At 37.4% G+C, this 20465-nt stretch overlaps 1 protein-coding gene across 6 annotated transcripts in view; it reads left to right on the top strand.

The window, feature by feature from the left end:
* The first annotated feature begins 9 nt into the window (after positions 1–9).
* KIF24 (kinesin family member 24) overlaps positions 10–20465 on the top strand; it is a 63321-nt gene continuing 42865 nt past the window's right edge. For 2 of the 6 annotated variants that reach the window (XM_082467508.1, XM_082467507.1), the window contains exon 1: positions 5145–19096. In XM_082467508.1, the coding sequence (XP_082323634.1) occupies positions 18426–19096 (671 nt within the window). In that variant the 5' untranslated portion in view covers positions 5145–18425. Of the gene's footprint in view, positions 280–5144; positions 19097–20465 lie in introns of those variants that run through there. The other 4 variants (XM_082467509.1, XM_082467512.1, XM_082467510.1 and 1 more) reach the window with 4 other exon arrangements.

Here is a 20465-nt window from a genome sequence, read left to right as displayed (position 1 = left end):
TTAGTTCCCTGATTGGCCTTCTAGAAGAGAAGGCGGCCCACGTCCACGAGTTCCCTGGATGCCCATTGGTGAATGGTGCTGGTCTGCCAGCGCGCGGGCGTCGGCGCGGGCGTTCGAACCGGCGCTTGGCGGTGTTACCATGGGGATGCGGCCTGGCGGCAGGCTCAAGCTACTGAGCTGACGGCACGCCTCGGTCGCCCGCCTTGGGGCTCTTTCCTGTCAGCGTTTTCTCCTGTCTTCAGACAGGGTTGATTGAGGAGGAATTTGGAAGCCTCCGAGGTGAGAAATGGCGGGGGAGAACCGGGGTGGGGTGGGCTGCTCGGGAGCCTTGCTGCCTGCCCCGCGGGAGAGGGTGAGCAGGGCGCCCGCCAAGCGCGTGAGGAGGCGGGCAGTTGGGAGGGGACCGGGAGTTGACCTCTCCCGATGGTCCGAATGTTCACCCACTCGCCTACCCTCTCCCTCACTTCTCCCGTGAAACCTTTTCTGAGTCTCGAAGTCCTCTTTACCCCTTTGAACCTATAGCCCTGACTGGAACCTCTCTTAGAAAGCTTCTGTTCCTCCTTGGGTACTTCCGTGAACCCCATTCTCTTCCCTTCTCCCATATAATTCTGAGGTCTTTGAGGCAAGGCAAGCATCTTTCACAATGTTTTACACATAGTAGATTTTTCAGGAAATATTTGTTGAGTTGAATTTAATTCACCACAAATAAATTGGATTCCCCTCTATGCCCTGCCCCTTTTTCCCTCCCATACAGAGATTATTTTTTATCTTTATGGGGGAAGGGGGAGGGCATCCTGGTCTCATATGCAAAAGGACCTGAAAGTTTACGGTTGGGCTTTCCACTCTTCGTGAAAGGGAAAACTTTTGGATTGCTTACTACAACTCTTCCCGCATTGTGGCTTTTAGTCTTGGTCTCCCAGTGTTTTTATTAAACTCCCGGGTAGTCTTTGCTTAAAACAAACCATTCTGTTGTTGCTGTATGCCAAAAGACTTGATCTCAGTGTCTTAGTGACCCACAGCTGTTGTCACATTTTAAGTGTTTTCTCTTTTGTATTTCTGTTCTGCTTGTAGTCTCTCTACTTCGGCACATATAACAGCTGCTCCGGTAGCCTATCCATTTATCAGGTGTCCGTGATAGAACTGCATTACCAAGACTGTTGTTTCGTTGTTAACTCCTAAGGCTATATATTCCTAATATGCTTTGTTGATTCTTATATCAAAATCATAGCTCAATGATGACTTTAATAAAAGGATTGAAAAAAGTCAGGTATAGCAGCTCTGTTCTTATTACCTTCTTATAAAAGTTTGAACATAACCTTATAGCTAAACTGTAGACCTGTGGCATGTAATGGAACCCGAACTGGGGATTCAGGGTTTGGTCTTGGCTCTGTCTCTTTCACTGTGGCTGGCTTTGCAGGTCATTTATCCCTTTTAGATTTCACTTTTTCCATGTGGAAAATCAAATGTTTGAATTAGATTAGAAGACATGTGGCTCTATTATCAATTTAGTCAAGCCGCTGATGCCAGGTAGACATCATGCACTCAGTCTTCCAAAGACCATATAGCTGGAAGTAATAGCTACCATTATTGAGCATCTACCCTGTGCAAAGCACTATATCATATCAAGGGCTTTACATAAATATTAAATTTTTCTTAGCATAGTACATTAATCTACTGCCCACATAACATTTCATTAAAAACTGTTGGTTTATGTTGTTAATGAAAATCTTTAGCTATTCATAGTATGTCCTTGGGGCAAACTAGGGCATGATTCTCTCATCTTCCAGTTTAGCAGGAACAGCAGTTTTTTTCTCTGGGCTGCAGTTTTGTTTGTAAAGTGAGGGGTTGATTGAACCACTCTTCTCAAATCCCTTCAGTTTAATTGATGAATTAATCCAGTTTCCTGTGCTGGCTCAGCAAACCTATTCATAATTTGTTCAGAGTAGGTCCTCAGCAAATTTTGTTAAATGAGTAATAGAGTTCTACTTCTTGTACTTTGAGTGTTGTGGTCATTGTATACTTTCCAAGATATTGTCTCAAGGATTTTGATGTTCATATCCTATTAAACAAGAAGACTTTTCCACAGGCATAAACTAATAGGTACCATTCGTACTGGAAAAATTCAGTTTTCCACAAGTATGTCTTTTTCGTGTGTAGGGAAAAACCAAATATGTGGGGTCCCCACAGTTCTCTGTGACAGCAGTTGGGTGTCCTACCGTTTAACTCAGTCTAACATTTTACCTGGAGATAGTGTCAGATCCCAGAGGTTAAGGGCTTAGTCCCACAGGACTGCTCCCATACCACTTCAGATGCCAATCACAAGTAGTAGGTCCGCAGATACCCACAACTTCTCTCACATTTGGCTACAAATTAGAGGTTCCCACGTCCCCCTCCTCAGGTTTGATTAATTTGCTACAGCAGCTCCCAGAGCTCACAGAAACACGTTTATCACCATCAGAAGTTATCTTGCTTATTTGATTATTGATTATCTCCTTCCATTAGAATAATAGCACCTTGAGGGCAGTGACCTTATCTGTTTTGTTCCTCAATGTCTAGAAAGGGCCCAGCTCATAAAAGTCCCTCAAGCTATTTCTTGAATGACTGGATGAAAGCTTTTTGTTGTAACTGTGACCATAGCTGTGTCCATAGCAATTCGTTTGAGTGATAGAAACTTCTTTCATTTTCTTGCTCAGGGGCAGTGAGTCAGGGCACCACCAGCTCTGCTTTAGTTTTCTTGAGTAATCAAACTACCCTGATACAAAAGTTTCTATCACCTATGACTGCAAATGGTATCAAATGCTTTTGTATAGTTCTAAAAATAGTGTAGGGATATTTATTCGTTAAATAATTATTGAATGTTTATTATTCCCAGACATTGTTTTAGATTCCAGAGATAAAAAGATCAATAAGACACATTCCTTGACCACAAGATCATATTCTAGTGGAGGAAATAGACATACTCATAGATAATTATTACAGAATGTAACTGCAATGATAGAGATATGCAAAAGGTATGATATGAACATAGAAGGGAAATCCAACCACATCTGGGGAGACCAGGAAAGAACTCATTTGTGTTTTAATCAATGGGTAAGAGGTAGACAGGTAAAGTGAGGTTTGATGAGAGTTGGAGAAGACCATTTAAGAGCACAATGTGAATAAATGCACAGAGATAACAGTCTAAGAAGCTGACTAAACTGAAGAGTAGGTGGGAGAGAGAGGAATGGGCTAGACTGTAGAAGGCTTTGTAGGACATGCTAAGGAGCTTGGACTTTGTCCTTTAGATAGGTGACAGGATGCCACTGAAAGGTTTTAAATAAGGGAGCAGCATGGTCATAACTGTGCTTTCAGAACAATGATCTGGTTCTGTAGTGTAGAGGATGGTTTGGAGGGGGCAAAACTGGAGGCAGGGAGAGCGGTTAAGAGACATGTAATGATCTAGGTGAACCACCATCTGAGGCTGAACCACCAGGGCTGTGGTAGTAGGAATGAGGATAGCAAAGGGGAAATCTGACAGATATTTAGGAGATTAAATTGACTGGACCTGTTGATCAGATGTGGGATTAAAGGAGAAGGAGGAGTCTAAGGATGCTTCCCAGTTTAGCTCTGAATGACTGGATAGATGGTATTTTGTCACTTATCCTACCCCAACCCTTACTTCCCCAAGGAACGAAGAGATGGAGGAACAGATTTTGTGGGGAGTTAATGAGTTTGGTTATTGACAAGTAGTTCAGATGCTCAATCATGGGGACATTTTGATAGTGATACCTGCATGTTTTTGCTGCAAGACATCTGTAAGATTGTTAGTTTTATTGTGAGGTGAACTAAAGTTACACTGGAATTCTGAAAGTACTCAGTTAATAACATTGCACAATATCCAGGCCAAAAAGACTAGCTGAGATTTCACAAGCAATGAGGAGCAGTACTGTGTCTATTATAGTCTTTTAAATTACCTGCTTATGCTGAGATTTGATTGGTTAAAACTAGTGGTATAGAATTATGTAGCCAACAAATAGATATCTAATCACTTTCAAAAACAAATTCATATAGTTGTTTTTAATAAATTATCTATGCCTTTGTTTCTTCATAAAGTGAGGTGATGACAACGTCCATCTCTCACAAAAAGTGTTGGAAGATTAATCAGGTAGCATAATTAATTATGTATTAATAATTTAGATCCCAGTGAATGGAATTGTTGTTTTAATCGTTCTTTGCTTTCTCAGCATCACTCCTTTAGAAGTAATTTCTGGTGCCATTGTGACAACGGTTCCCAAGAGGATGTAACCCTGAGTAAAAGCATCTCTGTCATCTTAGTAATTTATAAAAACTGATTGTAATCGTTATTTTTCCAATTAAACATGTGAGATATATTTTGTTGAAAGTATTTTATAACTGCAAAATGGCAAAAAATCTGAAAATGACAACTTCTGCAATTGGATTAGATCAAGATTTAAAAAATAAAACACTGAGTTTAAACCCAATATTGGTTATCACCTGTTCCTGGGAATTCTTTCAAAATTAAACCTCTATATTTAGAGAGGTAATATTTGAACTGTTTTAAGATAACTGGGTTCAGCAACTTTGTTATGCTTATTTTTAGGTGATTGCTCCCATGTTTTGCACCAGACTTAGAAATTTTTAAATGTCATAGTGGGGCTCTTGAAAGGAATTGCAGTAATTGCAAAGCATTAGCTACTTAACCATAAACAAAGTTGAAGCTTGTTTTTCAGTTACAAAAAGAAACAATCTTTCAAAAAGTACTTTTGGGTATAACACATGATTTGTATCCCCAAATTCACATCCAGCCTTAAGAATTACATTAGATATCATATATTCTCATTCTTTGCAGCTGTTGTTTTAAGCAGCTGTCTAGTATCCCTTGTCTTCTTTTAAGACCAGCGGTCTATAGATAGAATAATCCCTAGAGTTTGAAATAACTTAATTCCCTTGTTGGAGGAAAAGTGTATACTGTATTATCTACATTTTAATCTCCCACTGATAATATTGCATTTCTTGTGTTCTTAATTAGGGATCTTATGCCTAATGTGGGGTACACGAACATCTTAATGCAAATTCATTGAGAATGTTGGGTTTGTATTGTGTCTGTTACTAATGCAGTGGGTTCGGTGACTTTTTAAAAAAGTGATCATTATTAGTGGTTGCCTAGGGCTGGATGGGTTGGGGGTTTAGTATGTAAATGTATTAAAAGACATTGAATTCACTTTAAATGGGTGAATTCTGTGGTATGTGAACTATATCTCAAGTTGTTATATATATATTTTTTAATTAATTAATTAATTTATTTATTTTTGGCTGTGTTGGGTCTTCATTTCTGTGCGAGGGCTTTCTCTAGTTGCGGAGAGTGGGGGCCACTCTTCATCGCGGTGCGCAGGCCTCTCACTATCGCGGCCTCTCTTTTTGCGGAGCACAGGCTCCAGACGCACAGGCTCAGTAGTTGTGGCTCACGGGCCTAGTTGCTCCGCGGCATGTGGGATCTTCCCAGACCAGGGCTCGAACCCGTGTCCCCTGCATTGGCAGGCAGATTCTCAACCACTGCGCCACCAGGGCAGCCCTATTTTTTTAAGTGGTCATTGTCACAGTTTAGGGGAACTCAGTTGAAGAAATATTTCTTGGCAATCAGAAGCTATTTTGGTCCTTGTATTTCATACTACCTCTGTATTAATGAGAGCGTATAATATGTTCTAAGGCCTGCTGACCTTCCCGTGTAGTCCCTTGCTTTCAGGAACAGTATATTCATTTAAAACATGTATAATTGAGCAAGTAGAAAGTGGAAAATAGTAAGGTGTTCGAAAAGGCCACTGAGGTTTAGCGTATCAAAGCTGTGTAACCTTAGGCAAGTCACTTAATCATTCAGAGCCTCAGTTACCACATAAAATGAAGGTGTTGGATCAGATCCTAGTTCTCAAACTCTGATGCCCACAGGGCTAACCAATTAAAGTAAATAAATAAAGTTGGTGGGTATAAGGGAACCGGGAGCAGGGGACCATGGCGTATGGATAGTATATGCTCTTCTAAAGAGAGCAGCCATAACTCAATTGTGATCCATTGTTGCTTTATCTTATTGTAGGCCCAATGTAACTGTATCTTTAATTTTCAAGAAAAGCAGAAACTGGATATTTTTAACTGTTCCTGCTTTTTAAATATTGCAACTAATTTTTAAAAATTTTAAACACTATGCAAGCCAAACTACAAGGTATGAAGGAATCCTTCATGGCCCTAATATAGACTAGATCAGCTATAGACTAGACAATCTCTATTGACCCGGCTAGCTGTAGGATTCTTTTCTTTTTTTTTTCCCTTTATGTTACCTAAATATTATGTGGTACATTCCAAAGGGTATGTGTGAAACATATATGTAAGTTATAAAGCACAATACAAAATGAATAAATACCCAAGACCTAGCAGATAATATCCCTGTATTCTTTTCCTGTTCACCATTTTCTTGCTCTTCCATCAGAGATAACCATTATCCTTCATTTTGTATTTAGATGCCTAAATAATACACTGGATTTGCTTGCTTTTGAACCTTATGCAAAGGAACGTAGTTTCCTGGGATTTGTTTTTTCCTCATGATGTTTCTGAGATTGATAAATTGTTTAGTGTAGTTTGTCCTTTTATCACTATTGTATGATGTTCCATTGTATGAATATACCCAAATTTATTTATCTGTTCTTCAGCCAATGGACATTAGGTTATTTTGTTTTTGGCTCTTGTGAACAGTGCTGCTGTGAACTTTTTTGTATGTGCCTCCTGAAGTACACATGCAGAAGTTTTTCTGAGGTATATACCTAGGAGTTGAGTTGCTTGGTTGTATGCTGTATGAACACTCAACTTGGTAAGATAATGCCAAACTGTTTTTCAGTGTTTCTGATTTAGCCCCATGATCCTTTACTCTGAGAGTTCTCCATAACTCTCTGCCTTCTCTAATTTATTGTATTCTCTCCTTCCACACCTTTTTCCCCTTAGTGAAGATAACCTGCCTCACTGCCCCTTATTTTCTTTCTAGACAACCATATGTTCTCTGCCATTTCATTAAGAACTTTTCCTCTAACATAATAGAATCATATTTAGAAATAAATATTACACTTTTACAGCTACATTATAAATAACTTGTTAAAAGTGCCTTTTAAATGCTTTTCCATGCAGAAATATTTATTTTAAAATTTAATGGTCATTTAAAGAACTTTGTAAGTTTTATTTGTCAGGTTTGATCTAAGATTAATTACATTTAAGTTCTGTTTACTGTGTGGTTTTCTTTAATTACCTCACAAATGATCAGGTTATTTCTGGCATTTGTGAACTTCTAGTTGTTCCAGGGTTGCTCAGCATAAATAATTTGAAATTTTATTGTTGAACGGAGAGGATTTTTTTAAACTTGGGAACATGAATTATTTCTGAAATAACTTTGAATATTTTTCTTTTAAAAAGGCTGTGACACACAGATGCTTTCAACTTTTGTTTTTTTCTACTATAAATGTTATCCAAAGCCACATTTTACTTTCCTCTTCATTGTATTCTTTGTAACAAAAATAAATACACCTTTAAAGAGGAATTATTTAATTAACCATTATAAAAATAACAAAGATGATTTGATACTATGAAATCCATGTACAAACGAGTCAGACTTTTTTTCTTTTTTTAAACAGGCTGGTTTATTTTCTTTAAAATAAGGGTAGAGTTCCTAAGATTCTTAATAGAATGAGATTGGCTTTGGTTTATGCATTATTAGACTTATACTGAATTACTTCTTGAAAACTATGGCCATCACACCCACCTAGAACATGTTTGGTATGCCCTTCTAATTTATTCAACTGAAGCTCTTGAAATTTTCATTCTGTGCTAGAAGAGTGTAAAAAATAACTCAGCCTGTGCATTCTTAATAGCTCTTGACCACAGCTCAAATTTCCCCAGAAAACTTCAATACATTTTCTCAGTTTCTTCCATGGTTAATTTTATTTTTGATAATTATAGAAGTGAATGTTTTAGGAAAAGCGCTTTTCTCTGTTAGGTGCTAGTGTAACATCTAAAATTTAATGGTACAATGTTTCTTTTTGGAGTGATAAAAGTGTTCTAAAATTGGATTGTGGTGATGGTTGCACAACCTTGTGAATATACTAAAAACTATTGAATTGTACACTTTAAATGGGTGAGTTTTATGGTATGTGAATTATATCTCAGTAAAGTTATTAAAGTTTAATGATGTCCTTGAGGGATTTATTGACCCTTTTTTTCCTTTTCCTCTTTGATAATTGAAATTTTGGGAATGTCACATAAATTTGAGAAACTAAAAATAGCTTGGATGCTTAGAACTTGGGCCATTTTCCCCCGTTTTTCTGATTGGCAAGGAATACATAGACCTTAGATTTAGGTTTTCTACTTTTATAGTGATCAAAAACCTTTATTAGAGATATTGAATAATCTTGACAATTATACGCGACAGTAGATTATGCTATTTTCTTCAAATTTGTTTCACTACTTGTTTTTCTCAAATTAGACTGATTTAAGAACTTTTTTCCTTTATTAGCAGATGTCATTTAGGTCAGTGAAAAAAGAGCTATGGTAAATAGTATGATCATTTTAACTTTTTTCCAAAGGCCTAAGAAAGGAAAATCACAAAATTTTCAGTCAGTAAATGTTAAATAGATTTAAACTAACAATGACACTATATGATTTTATTTTACGACAAATTGTAGAAAATACAACTCATCTATAGTGACAGAAAGCAAGTCAAAGATTACCTGGGACCAAAGGTGGAGGAGAGGATTGATTGCCAAGGGGCCTTAGGAACTTTTCTGATGGGACTGTCTTGATTGTATTTTGATTAATGTGGTGGTTACATGGGTATATATTTGTCAAAACTTATGGAACTGTACACTTAAAATGGGTCTAGTTTGTTATACATAAATTATACCTCAGTAAAATTGATTAAAAGAAAATCAATTAAAGTGACCACACATACACATGACTTATATTTGTATCAAGTATTGGTCTTTTGATACGTAGCATCATCTAATGTTTCCATATTATACATAGTAAGCAGGCACTTATGTCAACTATTTATGGCAATGAAGGAGAGAAAAGTATTTGTACAATTGTCATCGATGAAACAGTATTACATTAGTAGAAGCCTACACATAGCATTACTATTAATTAATTAGTATATTTTGCAAGTGTAGTACATCTACTTCAGTATGTCTAATTTCTTACCTTTAGATTCTGTTATGTATTCAGCTTTTCATCAATTGAATAATAGAAACCATCTTTTAATTGTGTTAAAAGTTTTTAATATGTTTTATCTATTTGTTTCTAATAAGTCAACACTTCCTACATGCCAGGCACAGTGATCCAGTGCCGAATAAGAGAGCATAGCTCCATTATGGAGTACTTTACAATTTTCAAATTAGTTTTACATAAATAATTTTATCACATCCTTTGAGAGAGGGAAATAAAACTCAGAGAAACTAAGTGACTTTGTCCAAGGTTACACAGCTAAATAACTGAGAGTTATCTGATTCCAAATTCAGGTTCAGGCAGTTTAGGTGGGTAGAGTTACATACTTTAGGTAGATGAATGGAAAATTTGAGGGGACATGTTAAATAGTTGGATCTTATCCACATCCTGGAATGTGAATAAACTTCCTTAATTATGTATAAAGTTGCATGTATTCCCCTTCCAGTTTATCTTCTCTGCCACCAGGATAAGAAAGTTTGAATTTCTGCCAACTGGATTTCTTCCAAGACTCTATTTCTGATTGTTACCCCAACAGCTGAGACCTAGCAGTCTCTGGGTTTGTCACAAAGGAGCACTCTGCATACTGGTGGCATTGAATGTGAGTGGGCCCTACATGTAAAAACCTGCCCATCTGGACTCCATTGGATTTTACTGATTGGCAGGGCATTTTCCAGGTGCTGGCAGCTGTGAAAGATTCCATGCTGCAGCACAGATCTGCAGGAGACAGCCACTCTGTTGAGCAGGGTAGATAGAGGGCCTGTTAGGGGGGCTGGCAAGGAGCTGTCTTTGCAGCTACTTTTGAAGGAAGCAGCATGGAATAGTGCAAAGAACATGGGACTAGCCATGAGAAGACCTAAGTTTGAATCTTAGAACTGTCACTTGAGAGCTGTGTTACCTTGGGCAGGCAACTCACTGATTCATTGCAGTCTTTCTCCTCCTAAGTAAAATGAGGGCGTGATATGTGCATTATGGATGAATCTCATAATCATTATGCTAAGTAAAAGAACCCAGATACAAAAAAGAATATATTGTATAATTCCATTTATATAAACTTTTAGAAAAGCAAACTTATATATAATGGCAGAAACATCATACAGATCAGTGGTTGCCTAGGGCCAGGGGCAGAGGGAAGGATGGAATGCAAAGAGGCGTGAGGAATCTTTTGAGGATGATGGAAATATTCTGTATTTTAATTGTGGTGGTGGTTTCACAGGTGTATTCAACTGTCAGAATGCATGGATTTGTACCCTATTGTGCACACACATCCAAAAGGGGATCTTGAAGCTATTTCAGGGCTTAATAAGAAAGAATTGAGGGAATTCCCTGGCGGTCCAGTGGTTAGGACTTAGCGTTTCCACTGCAGGGGACATGGGTTCCATCCCTGGTCAGGGAACTAAGATCCCGCATGCTATGTGGCGCGGCCAAAAAGAAAGAAAGAAAGAAAAAATTGAAATAGATTTGGATTATTTACCATTTGTACAGGAGGGGAGAGAAGCAGCACGGATTGGTATTTGTGTTGTGTATTTGTAGGCTTTGTATTTACCCTTTCTGCTCTAGGTTACCCAGTAAAGTTATACCTAATGTAATAGGAATTCTCCAACACTAAACAAAATCAACAATCATCCATCTTGACCTCTAACTCTTCCTTTACCCCTTTGTCATTTTTATCTGAATTTTTGTGAACTAGTAATAGTAGGGGACATTTGAAATCAGACAGATTTCTTAAAATATTTGAAATACTTAATTTACTAAAAATTTTTATCTATATTCCATTGTCCGGTCATTCCACTTCTTAGTGGTTATTATATCCTATCACCTTTATGTTGAGGAACTCTATTGACATCCTCATAGTCACAGTGCGACAAAGATGTCAATGGTAAATTCTTAACTCCAGTATGTAAGCAGGACTGCAAGAAATAAAATGGAAATGACTTGCCCTCCCCAGCCCCCCAAATTCTCATCCTGTATTCTATTAATGATTGTAAATGCCTCAATGTCCTTCTTAATAAGGCCTCCCAGAAGCCACAACTAATTGTTTGGGGTTGACACTGAAGTCAGAACTTGATCTAGAAAGACTATTCAGTAACTCAAATATGAAGTGAGTAGTGACTTTCCTGGATTAGCTACTTGTGGCTGTATAGCGTTATTCCTGATCTCCAAAGGGAAGAGAAGGGCTGGTGTGGTTGTGCTTATTCTATCCCCTCTTTCCCTAATGCCCAGGCCCTCTCTGCTTAAGACTTGCCAGGAATACGTAACCTTTAGCTGGATGTGGGACAAAGGGCAACTACTTCTAAAACAGAGATATGTGTTTCTTGGAAGAAAGCTGATTTTAGGTTTTGGCCAGGAAATATACAAGATGAAGCTCTCAAAGACTAAGGTAATTGATAGAAACACATGAAATATATAAAACCCATGAGTTAATAATGAATTTGAACCTGCCTCGCCCCCTCAAAAAAAAGCAAAAGCAAAACCCCAAAAGAACTCATTGGACACCATCCAAAATAACTAGGGCACTACTACTACTTAACTCTGAAAATTAGAAATTAAAAGAAAGAATACTTTTATGCCTGCCTTCATGTGCAAACTCTACTTTGGATAATCAAATAGCCCTAGTTGTTGACAGAAAGTTTTTCTTTATAGGAAAATTCCACAAAGAATGATAGATTCAGAAAATCACCATTTTGCAACCCCAGGTAGCGATTGAGGCAGGTAGCGATCAACAGAGGATGAAACCATTGGATTGATTGGTTGATGAGAGAACTTTACAATGAAGGAAATCAGTCTGCAATTTGCAGACATTTGTATGTATTCTGATGTGATGTATTATGAAGCACATGATAACACCTATGAAGTATTTTTACCCCAAATGCGGAACTTGATTCTAATATAGGATTGTCAGGTTAAGCCAACACAAAACAGGACACTTAACCACTGTGCCACCAGGGAAGCCCCAACAGGGTTTTTAAAATAGAATTCTGGTATAACCAGACTAAATAAAATAGTTTATGTAAAGTACTTAAGCATAGTGCTTGGCATAAAATAAAACTTAGTAAATTTTAGTTTCATCAGATCATCAAGGTAGTATGACCATAAGCTGAAATAATGGGATTAGCCTTGTTATATAAAACGTTTCTTTTTTTTTTTTTAAACAGGGCATTTATTTATTTTTATTTATTTATTTTTGGCTGTGTTGGGTCTTTGTTGCTGTGCGTGGGCTTTCTCTAGTTGCGGCGAGCTTGTGGTGTGAGGACTTCTTGTTGCGGTGGCTTCTCCTGTTGTGGAGCATGGGCTGTAGGCATGCTGGCTTCAGTAGTTGCAGCATGTGGGCTCAGTAGTTGCGGCACGCGGGCTCTAGGACACACGGGCTTTGTTGCTCCACAGCATGTGGGATCTTCCCAGACCAGGGATCGAACCCATGTCCCCTGCATTGGCAGGCGGATTCTTAACTACTGCACCACAAGGGAAATCTCTATATAAAATGTTTCTTTGACCTATATGAAGTATTCAGGGTGATATTGGTAAAGACATTGTATATATTAGGCTCTTCTTGGTTGTAAGGACCCTGAGATTGTGTCCATTACCTTGGGTGATGGGTCTTGTAGAGAGTTAGGAAACAGAAAAAATGGCTCCATAGCCACATAAGCAGGCTTAATGGAGTCTTCTTTTTTTGATGTGGACCATTTTTAAAGTCTTTATTGAATTTGTTACAATATTGCTTCTGTTTTATGTTTTGGTTTTTTGGCCATGAGGCATGTGGGATCTTAGCTCCCCGAGCAGGGATCGAACCCGCACCCCTTGCATTGGAAGGTGAAGTCTTAACCACTGGACCGCCACGGAAGTCCCTTAATGGAGTCTTTTAATCATTTAGTTGCCTTAGGTAAAAAGTAGAAATGGTAGAAGCTTTTGTGATGTGTCCTATCTAAGCAGATTCTGTTCATTTGACAAATATTTGTTGCTAGTACAGTGCTAGGCTGGGTGGGATTGTGTTCCTTTTCTCTTTAAGAATTCTTACTATAGTATAAGGCAGAGCCACCTTATCATCTCTGGAACAAGGCTGGCAATAAATTAAAATATAAAAAATATGAGTCTGTAATAAATACCCTGTAAGTTTTACAATTAAAACACTATAGTTGGAAGAGAGAAATCACATCTCCCTGGGGTAATTCATCTATTCAGCAAACATTATAATAGTGTGGATTGTTTTTAATGGCTATAACAAACAGGTATGAAAATGCTTAAATTAAAAATAGATTTCAGTATAGTTATGAGTACAGTGTTAAATACAATGTAAACAAAGTGCACTTAAAAAAAAGGCTGGGAGGTGGGGGGGAAGGTGGACGAAATAGGTGAAAGGTACTGAGAGATACAGACCTCTGGTTATATAATAAAGTAGTCATGGGGATATAGTATACAGCGTAAGGAATATGGTCAATAATATTGTAATAACTTTGGGGATAGATGGTTACTGGACTTATCATGGTAATCATTTCATAACTTATGCAAATGTCAAATCATTATGTCATACACTTGAAACTAATATAATATTGTACATCAACCATATATTTTTTAAAAAGGCTAGAGGGAAAATCAGCAAAATAGTAACAAGTAGTTGTATCAGATCAATTTGGGGAGATTGGGAAGAAGGGAAGTAGATAAAATTAAAAATATATTTTTTAAAATCAGTAATATAGTTACATAGTTTCACAATTTACAAAACAGCTCTTCTAGGTCCTGCTCTGGGTGATGGAGACAGCAGTGAAATAGAAATAACAATAGGAAAGGTAATAATAACTACCACATTTATTGGCATACAGTAGTCTCCTTCCCATGCTTACCCTCCACCAACTAGTCCCCCCACACCAGTATTATTACCTTCTTGTACATCCTGTCGAAGATATTTTATGCCTGATAAGCAAATATATAGATCTGTTATAGATCAATTATCTCTTTCTCTTTGACAAATGATACCTTTACTATACAAACTGTTCTGTACCTTGTTTTAGTCGCTTAATATATTGTAGAGCTTTCTTTTTCTTCAGTAAAATTTTGAGAGTTTATTCTTTGTAGTTGCTACATTTAATGGAGTACCATAATTTATTTAACCAGTCTCTATTCCATTTCTTTGCTATTATATAAAGTGCAACAATGAATAATTTTGTACCTATGTCATTTTGTACTTGTACGTAATATCTATATGTTCCTAGAAGTGGAATTGCTGGGTCAGTGTATTTGCATTTGTAATTTTGATAGATATATCAATGCAGTATAATCATAATCACCTGGGGAAACCTTTTCAGTGTTCTTATGTCTGCTCCCCCTCAAGATCTGGGAGGGTTTTTTTGTTTTGTTTTCTTGTGGATCTGGGATGGACTCAGGTATCTATATTTTTTAAAGTTCCTGTAGTGATTCTGATGATTATCCCAGAAGAAGAGAGGGGCTGGACCTTTGTGAAATGAAATGTGGTACAAAGAAGCATATCTAATTAAAAAAAAATTTTTATTGGAGTATAGTTGATTTACAATGTTGTGTTAGTTTCTACTGTACAGCAAAGTGAATCAGTTATACATACACATATATCCACTCTTTTTTAGATTCTTTTCCCATATAGGTCATTACAGAGTATTGAGTAGAGTTCCCTGTGCTATACAGTAGGTCCTTATTAGTTATCTATTTTATATATAGGAAGCATATCCAACTTTAAAACAAAAGAACATAGGCTAACTATAGGGCTCAGAAAGGTTCTATGCTGCCAGTTTATGTAGAAGCATGCTGTTGGCTGCTTTAATCAACATGTCCAGATTACTGCTAACTCCGGTATCTTCCCCTCCCATGATATTATGGGATATCCAAGCATCACAATATAAATATGTTGGTCTTAAAGGTACTGATTAAGGGATGCAATAGAACCCATGATTATCAGAGTTGGATTGGGAAATGTTGGGTATGTCGCTGAGGGAATAAGTATGTGAAATACAGGATCTTGTACAGCCTGTGGAAATTGAGAAGTCTGCATAGCACTTGACCTCTTCCCCTGGGTTAGGCTGAGCCAAGTAGGGAATATAACTTTTTAGAAATAACTTAAAACACACCAAAACATTGAAGGCTTATTCTTTTCTAGGTTCTGGGTGAGTAGTAGTAATACAGTAATAGTAATATAGAAATAACAATCTCAGTAGTGATAGCTACCAACACTTATTGGGTACTACGTACATACTGGGCATTATTGCTGATTAATACTTGCATTATTACAAGTATTTTATCATTGAATCCTAACCCTAGAAACTGTGGGGACTATTGTATTTCCATTTTACAGTTGAGAAAAATGAGTTTCAGAGATGTTAAATAAGTAACTTGCTGAAGGTCACACATGTATCTATTTTATAGGATTGTTTAGAGGTTAACAAAGTGCTTAGAACAGTGCTTGGTACATAATAAATGCTCAGTACATACCAGCTGCTATTATTGTTATTACTGAAACACAGAGTAAATACCAGTTATCCCTTGCTAGGGCATGCCTCACAGAAGAAAAATGTAAATAGGGTTTTTCCAAGGAAGGACGGGTATTCCCGGTAGAAGACACTGTAGTAAAGGGATTGATTGGTGGCCTGGTGTAACTACTGCGTAGGGTGCTTGGTGGTAAAATGGTAGAAGAGGCTGAGATAAGAAAGAAGGCTTCACGGGGGTGAAGGGAAGCTATTGAACCCTCTTGAAAGAATGGACATGGCTCATTTTAGTAGGCAGAGGGAGTTGGGAACATTTCAGGCAAAGATACAGCATTTAGAAAGGCATAGAAGCTGTCAGTGTTGCAGTTACCTACTGCTGTGCAGTAAACTACCCCAAAACTTAGTGGCTTGAAACAATTACTGTTTTATTTGCTCACAGTTCTGGTCTCACCTGGGACCGTCATATGGCTGTAGTCATCTGGTGGTGCCACTGGGGCTAAATAGTCTCAGATGGCTTCTCTAATATGTCTGGCTTTGAATACGGCTGTTGGCTGGGTTTCTTCACATGACCGCAGAAGAGTCCCTAGAGAACAGTAGAAGCTGCAAGGGCTCTTGAGGACTAGGCATGGAAGTCACATAGTGTCATTTCCACCACATTCTGTTGGCCAAAACATGTCACAAAGCCAGCCTAGATGCAACAGGAGAAATAAATTCCATCTCTTGATGGAAGGACCTGCAAAGAATTTGTGACTTTTTTTTTTTTTAATCTACCACAAATGGAAAAGGGCAGGATGAGTTTAGAATGTGTTACTTATTAGCCCCTTTGGCCTTTTCTTTAGCCTAAGTAACATTTCCTCCAACGTTTATTACACAGGGTCCTTTTTTAAAAAAAAATAAAAAGTTATTTATTTATTTGGTTGCGTGGGGTCTTAGTTGTGGCAGGCGGGCTCCTTAGTTGCAGCACATGGACTCCTTAGTTGTGGCATGCGAACTCTTTGTTGCGGCAGGCATGTGGGATCTAGTTCCTTGACCAGGGATCGAACCCGGGCCCGCTGCAGTGGGAGTGCGGAGTCTTACCCACTGTGCCACCAGGGAAGTCCCAACACAAGGTCCTTTAATCATCACTTTTACCTGGCCCTGACCTCTTTCTCTGGTTCTCCTAGAGTGAAGATAAAATATAAATTAAAATGAAAAACAAAAAAGCTTTACCAAGAACTAACTAATAGAATTTTGAAAACTCTGAATTATTATTATTTTTTTAAAATAAATTTATTTTTTTATTTAATTTTTACTGCATTGGGTCTTCATTGCTGCGCGCGGGCTTTCTTTAGTTGCGGCTAGCAGAGGCTACTCTTCGTTGTGGTGCGGTGGCTTCTCTTGTTGCAGAGCACAGGCTCTAGGCGCGCAGGCTTCTGTAGTTGTGGCTGGCAGGCTCTAGAGTACAGGCTCAGTAGTTGTGGCACATGGGCTTAGTTGCTCCGCGGCATGTGAGATCTTCCCGGACCAGGGCTCAAACCTGTTTCCCCTGCATTGGCAGGCAGATTCTCAACCACTGCGCCACCAGGGAAGCCCCCCAAAACTCTGAATTATTTTTTAAAAATTTTGAAGAGAAAATGTAGTTTACTTACTTTTGAATATTCTCTTGAACTTGATTAACAGTGATTAACTGTTTGTTAACAGTGATTAACAGTGATTAACTCCTCAGGGAGTTCTCCAGGATTTTAATAATAGACCAGGATTATGTGTTATTACCACATCATTTGTTAGTATTTAATTAAATAGCTTGGTGTTAAATTTTTTTAAGCATTTTAATGTATAACCATTTAAAATCTTGACCATAGTATTAATTTCCTAGGTAAATTCTTTTTTTAAAATTAATTAATTAATTAATTAATTTGGTTGCACTGGGTCTTGGTTGTGACAGGTGAGCTCCTTAGTTGTGGCATGCGAAACTTTTAGTTGCGGCATGCCTGTGGGATCTAGTTCCCTGACCAGGGGTCAAACCCAGGTCCCCTGCATTGGGAGCACAGTCTTAACCACTGTGCCAGCAGGGAAGTCCCCCTAGGTGAATTCTTTTATTTATGTTCTGTATAGGTAGACATCTACAACCAGCTACCTTTTAGAATAATCTGAAATCCTGAATTAGTAGGTTCTAAATTAATGATGTTTTTACCTCTTTATTCAACTAACGTCTGCCAATACTCAGCAAACACAAATGTGATTTCCTCTGAGTTATATTCATTTATGATCCTCTGTGGTCCACTATTTAATTCTGCTTTCCATTCTGAAAGAGCTCTTAACCTTTGTTCATTAATCATGGGAAACAGTTGTGCAACATGCCTTGACATTAACTTGAACATCTAAAATTAGTCCTGTAACAATCAGCAGTTGGGAACAAGGTTTTAGTAGTTTGTGGTATATGTTAAGTAGACATTGCAAGGTTGGAAGGAACTCCCTAGAAATAAGTAAGTGACTTGTGTTATGGGTGTGTGCATGTACCTGTGTGTATACACAATTGAAAGTCTCTTTTTATTAAGCAGATGGACAAATTACATCTCTTACTACAAATGCATTATAAGCATCTTTATGCACTATGCTGTTTAATCATTTTAGAAGAAAAATATATTTATTGAAAACCTGGTACGCTAGAATGGATTTTTCTGCATGTTTCTTTTGTTGTTTTCATTTTTTAAAGGAATAATTGTATTACATATACTATATTTCAAGTGAATGAATTTTTTTTTTCTCTTCAGAGTTTATAGAAACCCATTCACAAAAATGACATCCTGGTTATATGAATGTCTTTGTGAAGCTGAACTAGCACAGTATTATCCTCATTTTACTGCCCTTGGCCTTCAGAAAATAGATGAATTAGCCAATGTTACAATGAAGGACTACTCCAAATTGGGAGTCCATGACATGAATGACCGCAAACGTCTCTTCCAACTTATCAAAATCATTAAGATTATGCAGGAAGAAGATAAAGCAGTCAGTAGCCCAGAGTATCCTCTACAGACAAGCAGTCTGTGCATCAAGCCTCAGAAATCTAGATCTGGCCCTCGAAGGCAACTGCATTTTGATTCTCCTGCTGACAACAAAGACAGAACTACCAGCCACAATCAGTTTGAACTGTGCGATTTATCACATTTATCTGCAAGTGAACAGAAGTCTAGTTACCTAAAAGTACTAGAGCATTTGCTACCAGATGATTCCCAGTACTGTACAAAAACAAGAATTCTGAATGCCACAGCTGCTGATTCCTACCTACAAGAAGAAACTAACACTTCACTCTTTTCGTCAAATCACTTTTCTCCAATACAGGGAGATTGTGATAGTCCCGTTATGCAAAGAGTCTCTCATGTTTCAGGGTATAACTATGGAATCCCTCATTCCTACATCAGGTAATAACTTATTTTTTTCTTTTTTAATTTTGGAGGGAGGGTAGCCTTAGGCAAGGGCAGGCTTCTCCATGACCAGAGGAGACCAACTATTCCATATTTACAGAAAATGATAGTGAACAGCTTCTGCGGTGATAATGGAAGTACCTTGATAGGGGGAAATTAATGAAGAATTTGGACTTTTCAGCTGGGAGAAAGATGATATTGTTCATGTGCATCAAGCAGCTGCTACTTACCAGGGTCTGCTATTATTCCTATAGCAGACATATTTTTATTATTATAGTGTAACATGATACATCTAATGCATCCATGAAGGTAAAATATCAATAGTTAACTAGTCTCTGCAGTGAAAAAAAAAAATTACACAATTCACAGGATTTTTTTTTTAAGGCTATCAAATTCACTTCAGCCAGGAGGCATGAAGCTTAGTTAAAAACAGCTGTTTAATTCGACTAGTTGAATTAAATAGGTCTTTGGAGCAATTGATTTACCTGCACATATTGAAATATGGTCCTGATTTTGAGGGCTTTCTACAATTCCAGCCCTGGAAGGACAGATGATTTTGGTCATTTCAAAGAGTAAGACACTTTTGATGGAGTTTAGAGTTTGGTTGTCAGAGTGACAGTGCTTCGAGTTAGAATTTGAAATAAGGTCCCTAAGAGGTGAAATATCAAGTAATCCCTAATAACAACCTTGGTATATGATAGAAAATACATTCTTTTAAAAATAATGTGTATTGTTTGTTTTGTTATTTTAAAAGTTATAGATGGTAAGTTGTGGAGAAATAAAATACATTCTTAAGCCACTTTTTTTAAAAAAAATAAAGGCTATTATTCATACCTTAAAACAAAGTATTTACATCTGGTCTTACATTGGCTAAGGTTTCAGAGGATTTCATAACCAACTAGTTCTTTTATTCTAAAAAAATAGAAGACCCAATTTTAAAGGTAAAAATGCCTTTAGTAATTTGAAATACATAAGTGAATTCTATAGTGTTTTTGGAAGAAAAAAAAATTTTTTTTTTTTGGTTTGGTTTAGCAAAGCACAGAGCATATAGTACTGTTTTTCTTCTTTCAGTTGTGAAAGGACTAGATTGTTCTATGATCATCAATGCCAGGATTGTTGCTGTCCTATTGGTTAGCTCAGTGGTGAAAGAACAAATAGTTTCTTGAATGTTAGTCTTTCATTGAACAACACATAAAAATCTAAATTGGAATTATTTATAAATAGAATAAAGATGTGACTTTGCATTATTTATTTAGATAGAATGGATATTTTAGTTTAAATATTGCTGTTTTATTTATTTGGCAAATATAAAGTACCACCTCTGCTTGCCCTGATCCTAGATATAAAGATGATTAGGATATCTGGA

The sequence above is a fragment of the Balaenoptera physalus genome, assembly GCF_965194825.1.
Source record: "Balaenoptera physalus genome assembly, chromosome: 7".
Classification (NCBI taxonomy): domain Eukaryota; kingdom Metazoa; phylum Chordata; class Mammalia; order Artiodactyla; family Balaenopteridae; genus Balaenoptera; species Balaenoptera physalus.
Note: the sequence above shows the minus strand (reverse complement) of the source record. Positions and strands in the feature narration are given on the sequence as shown.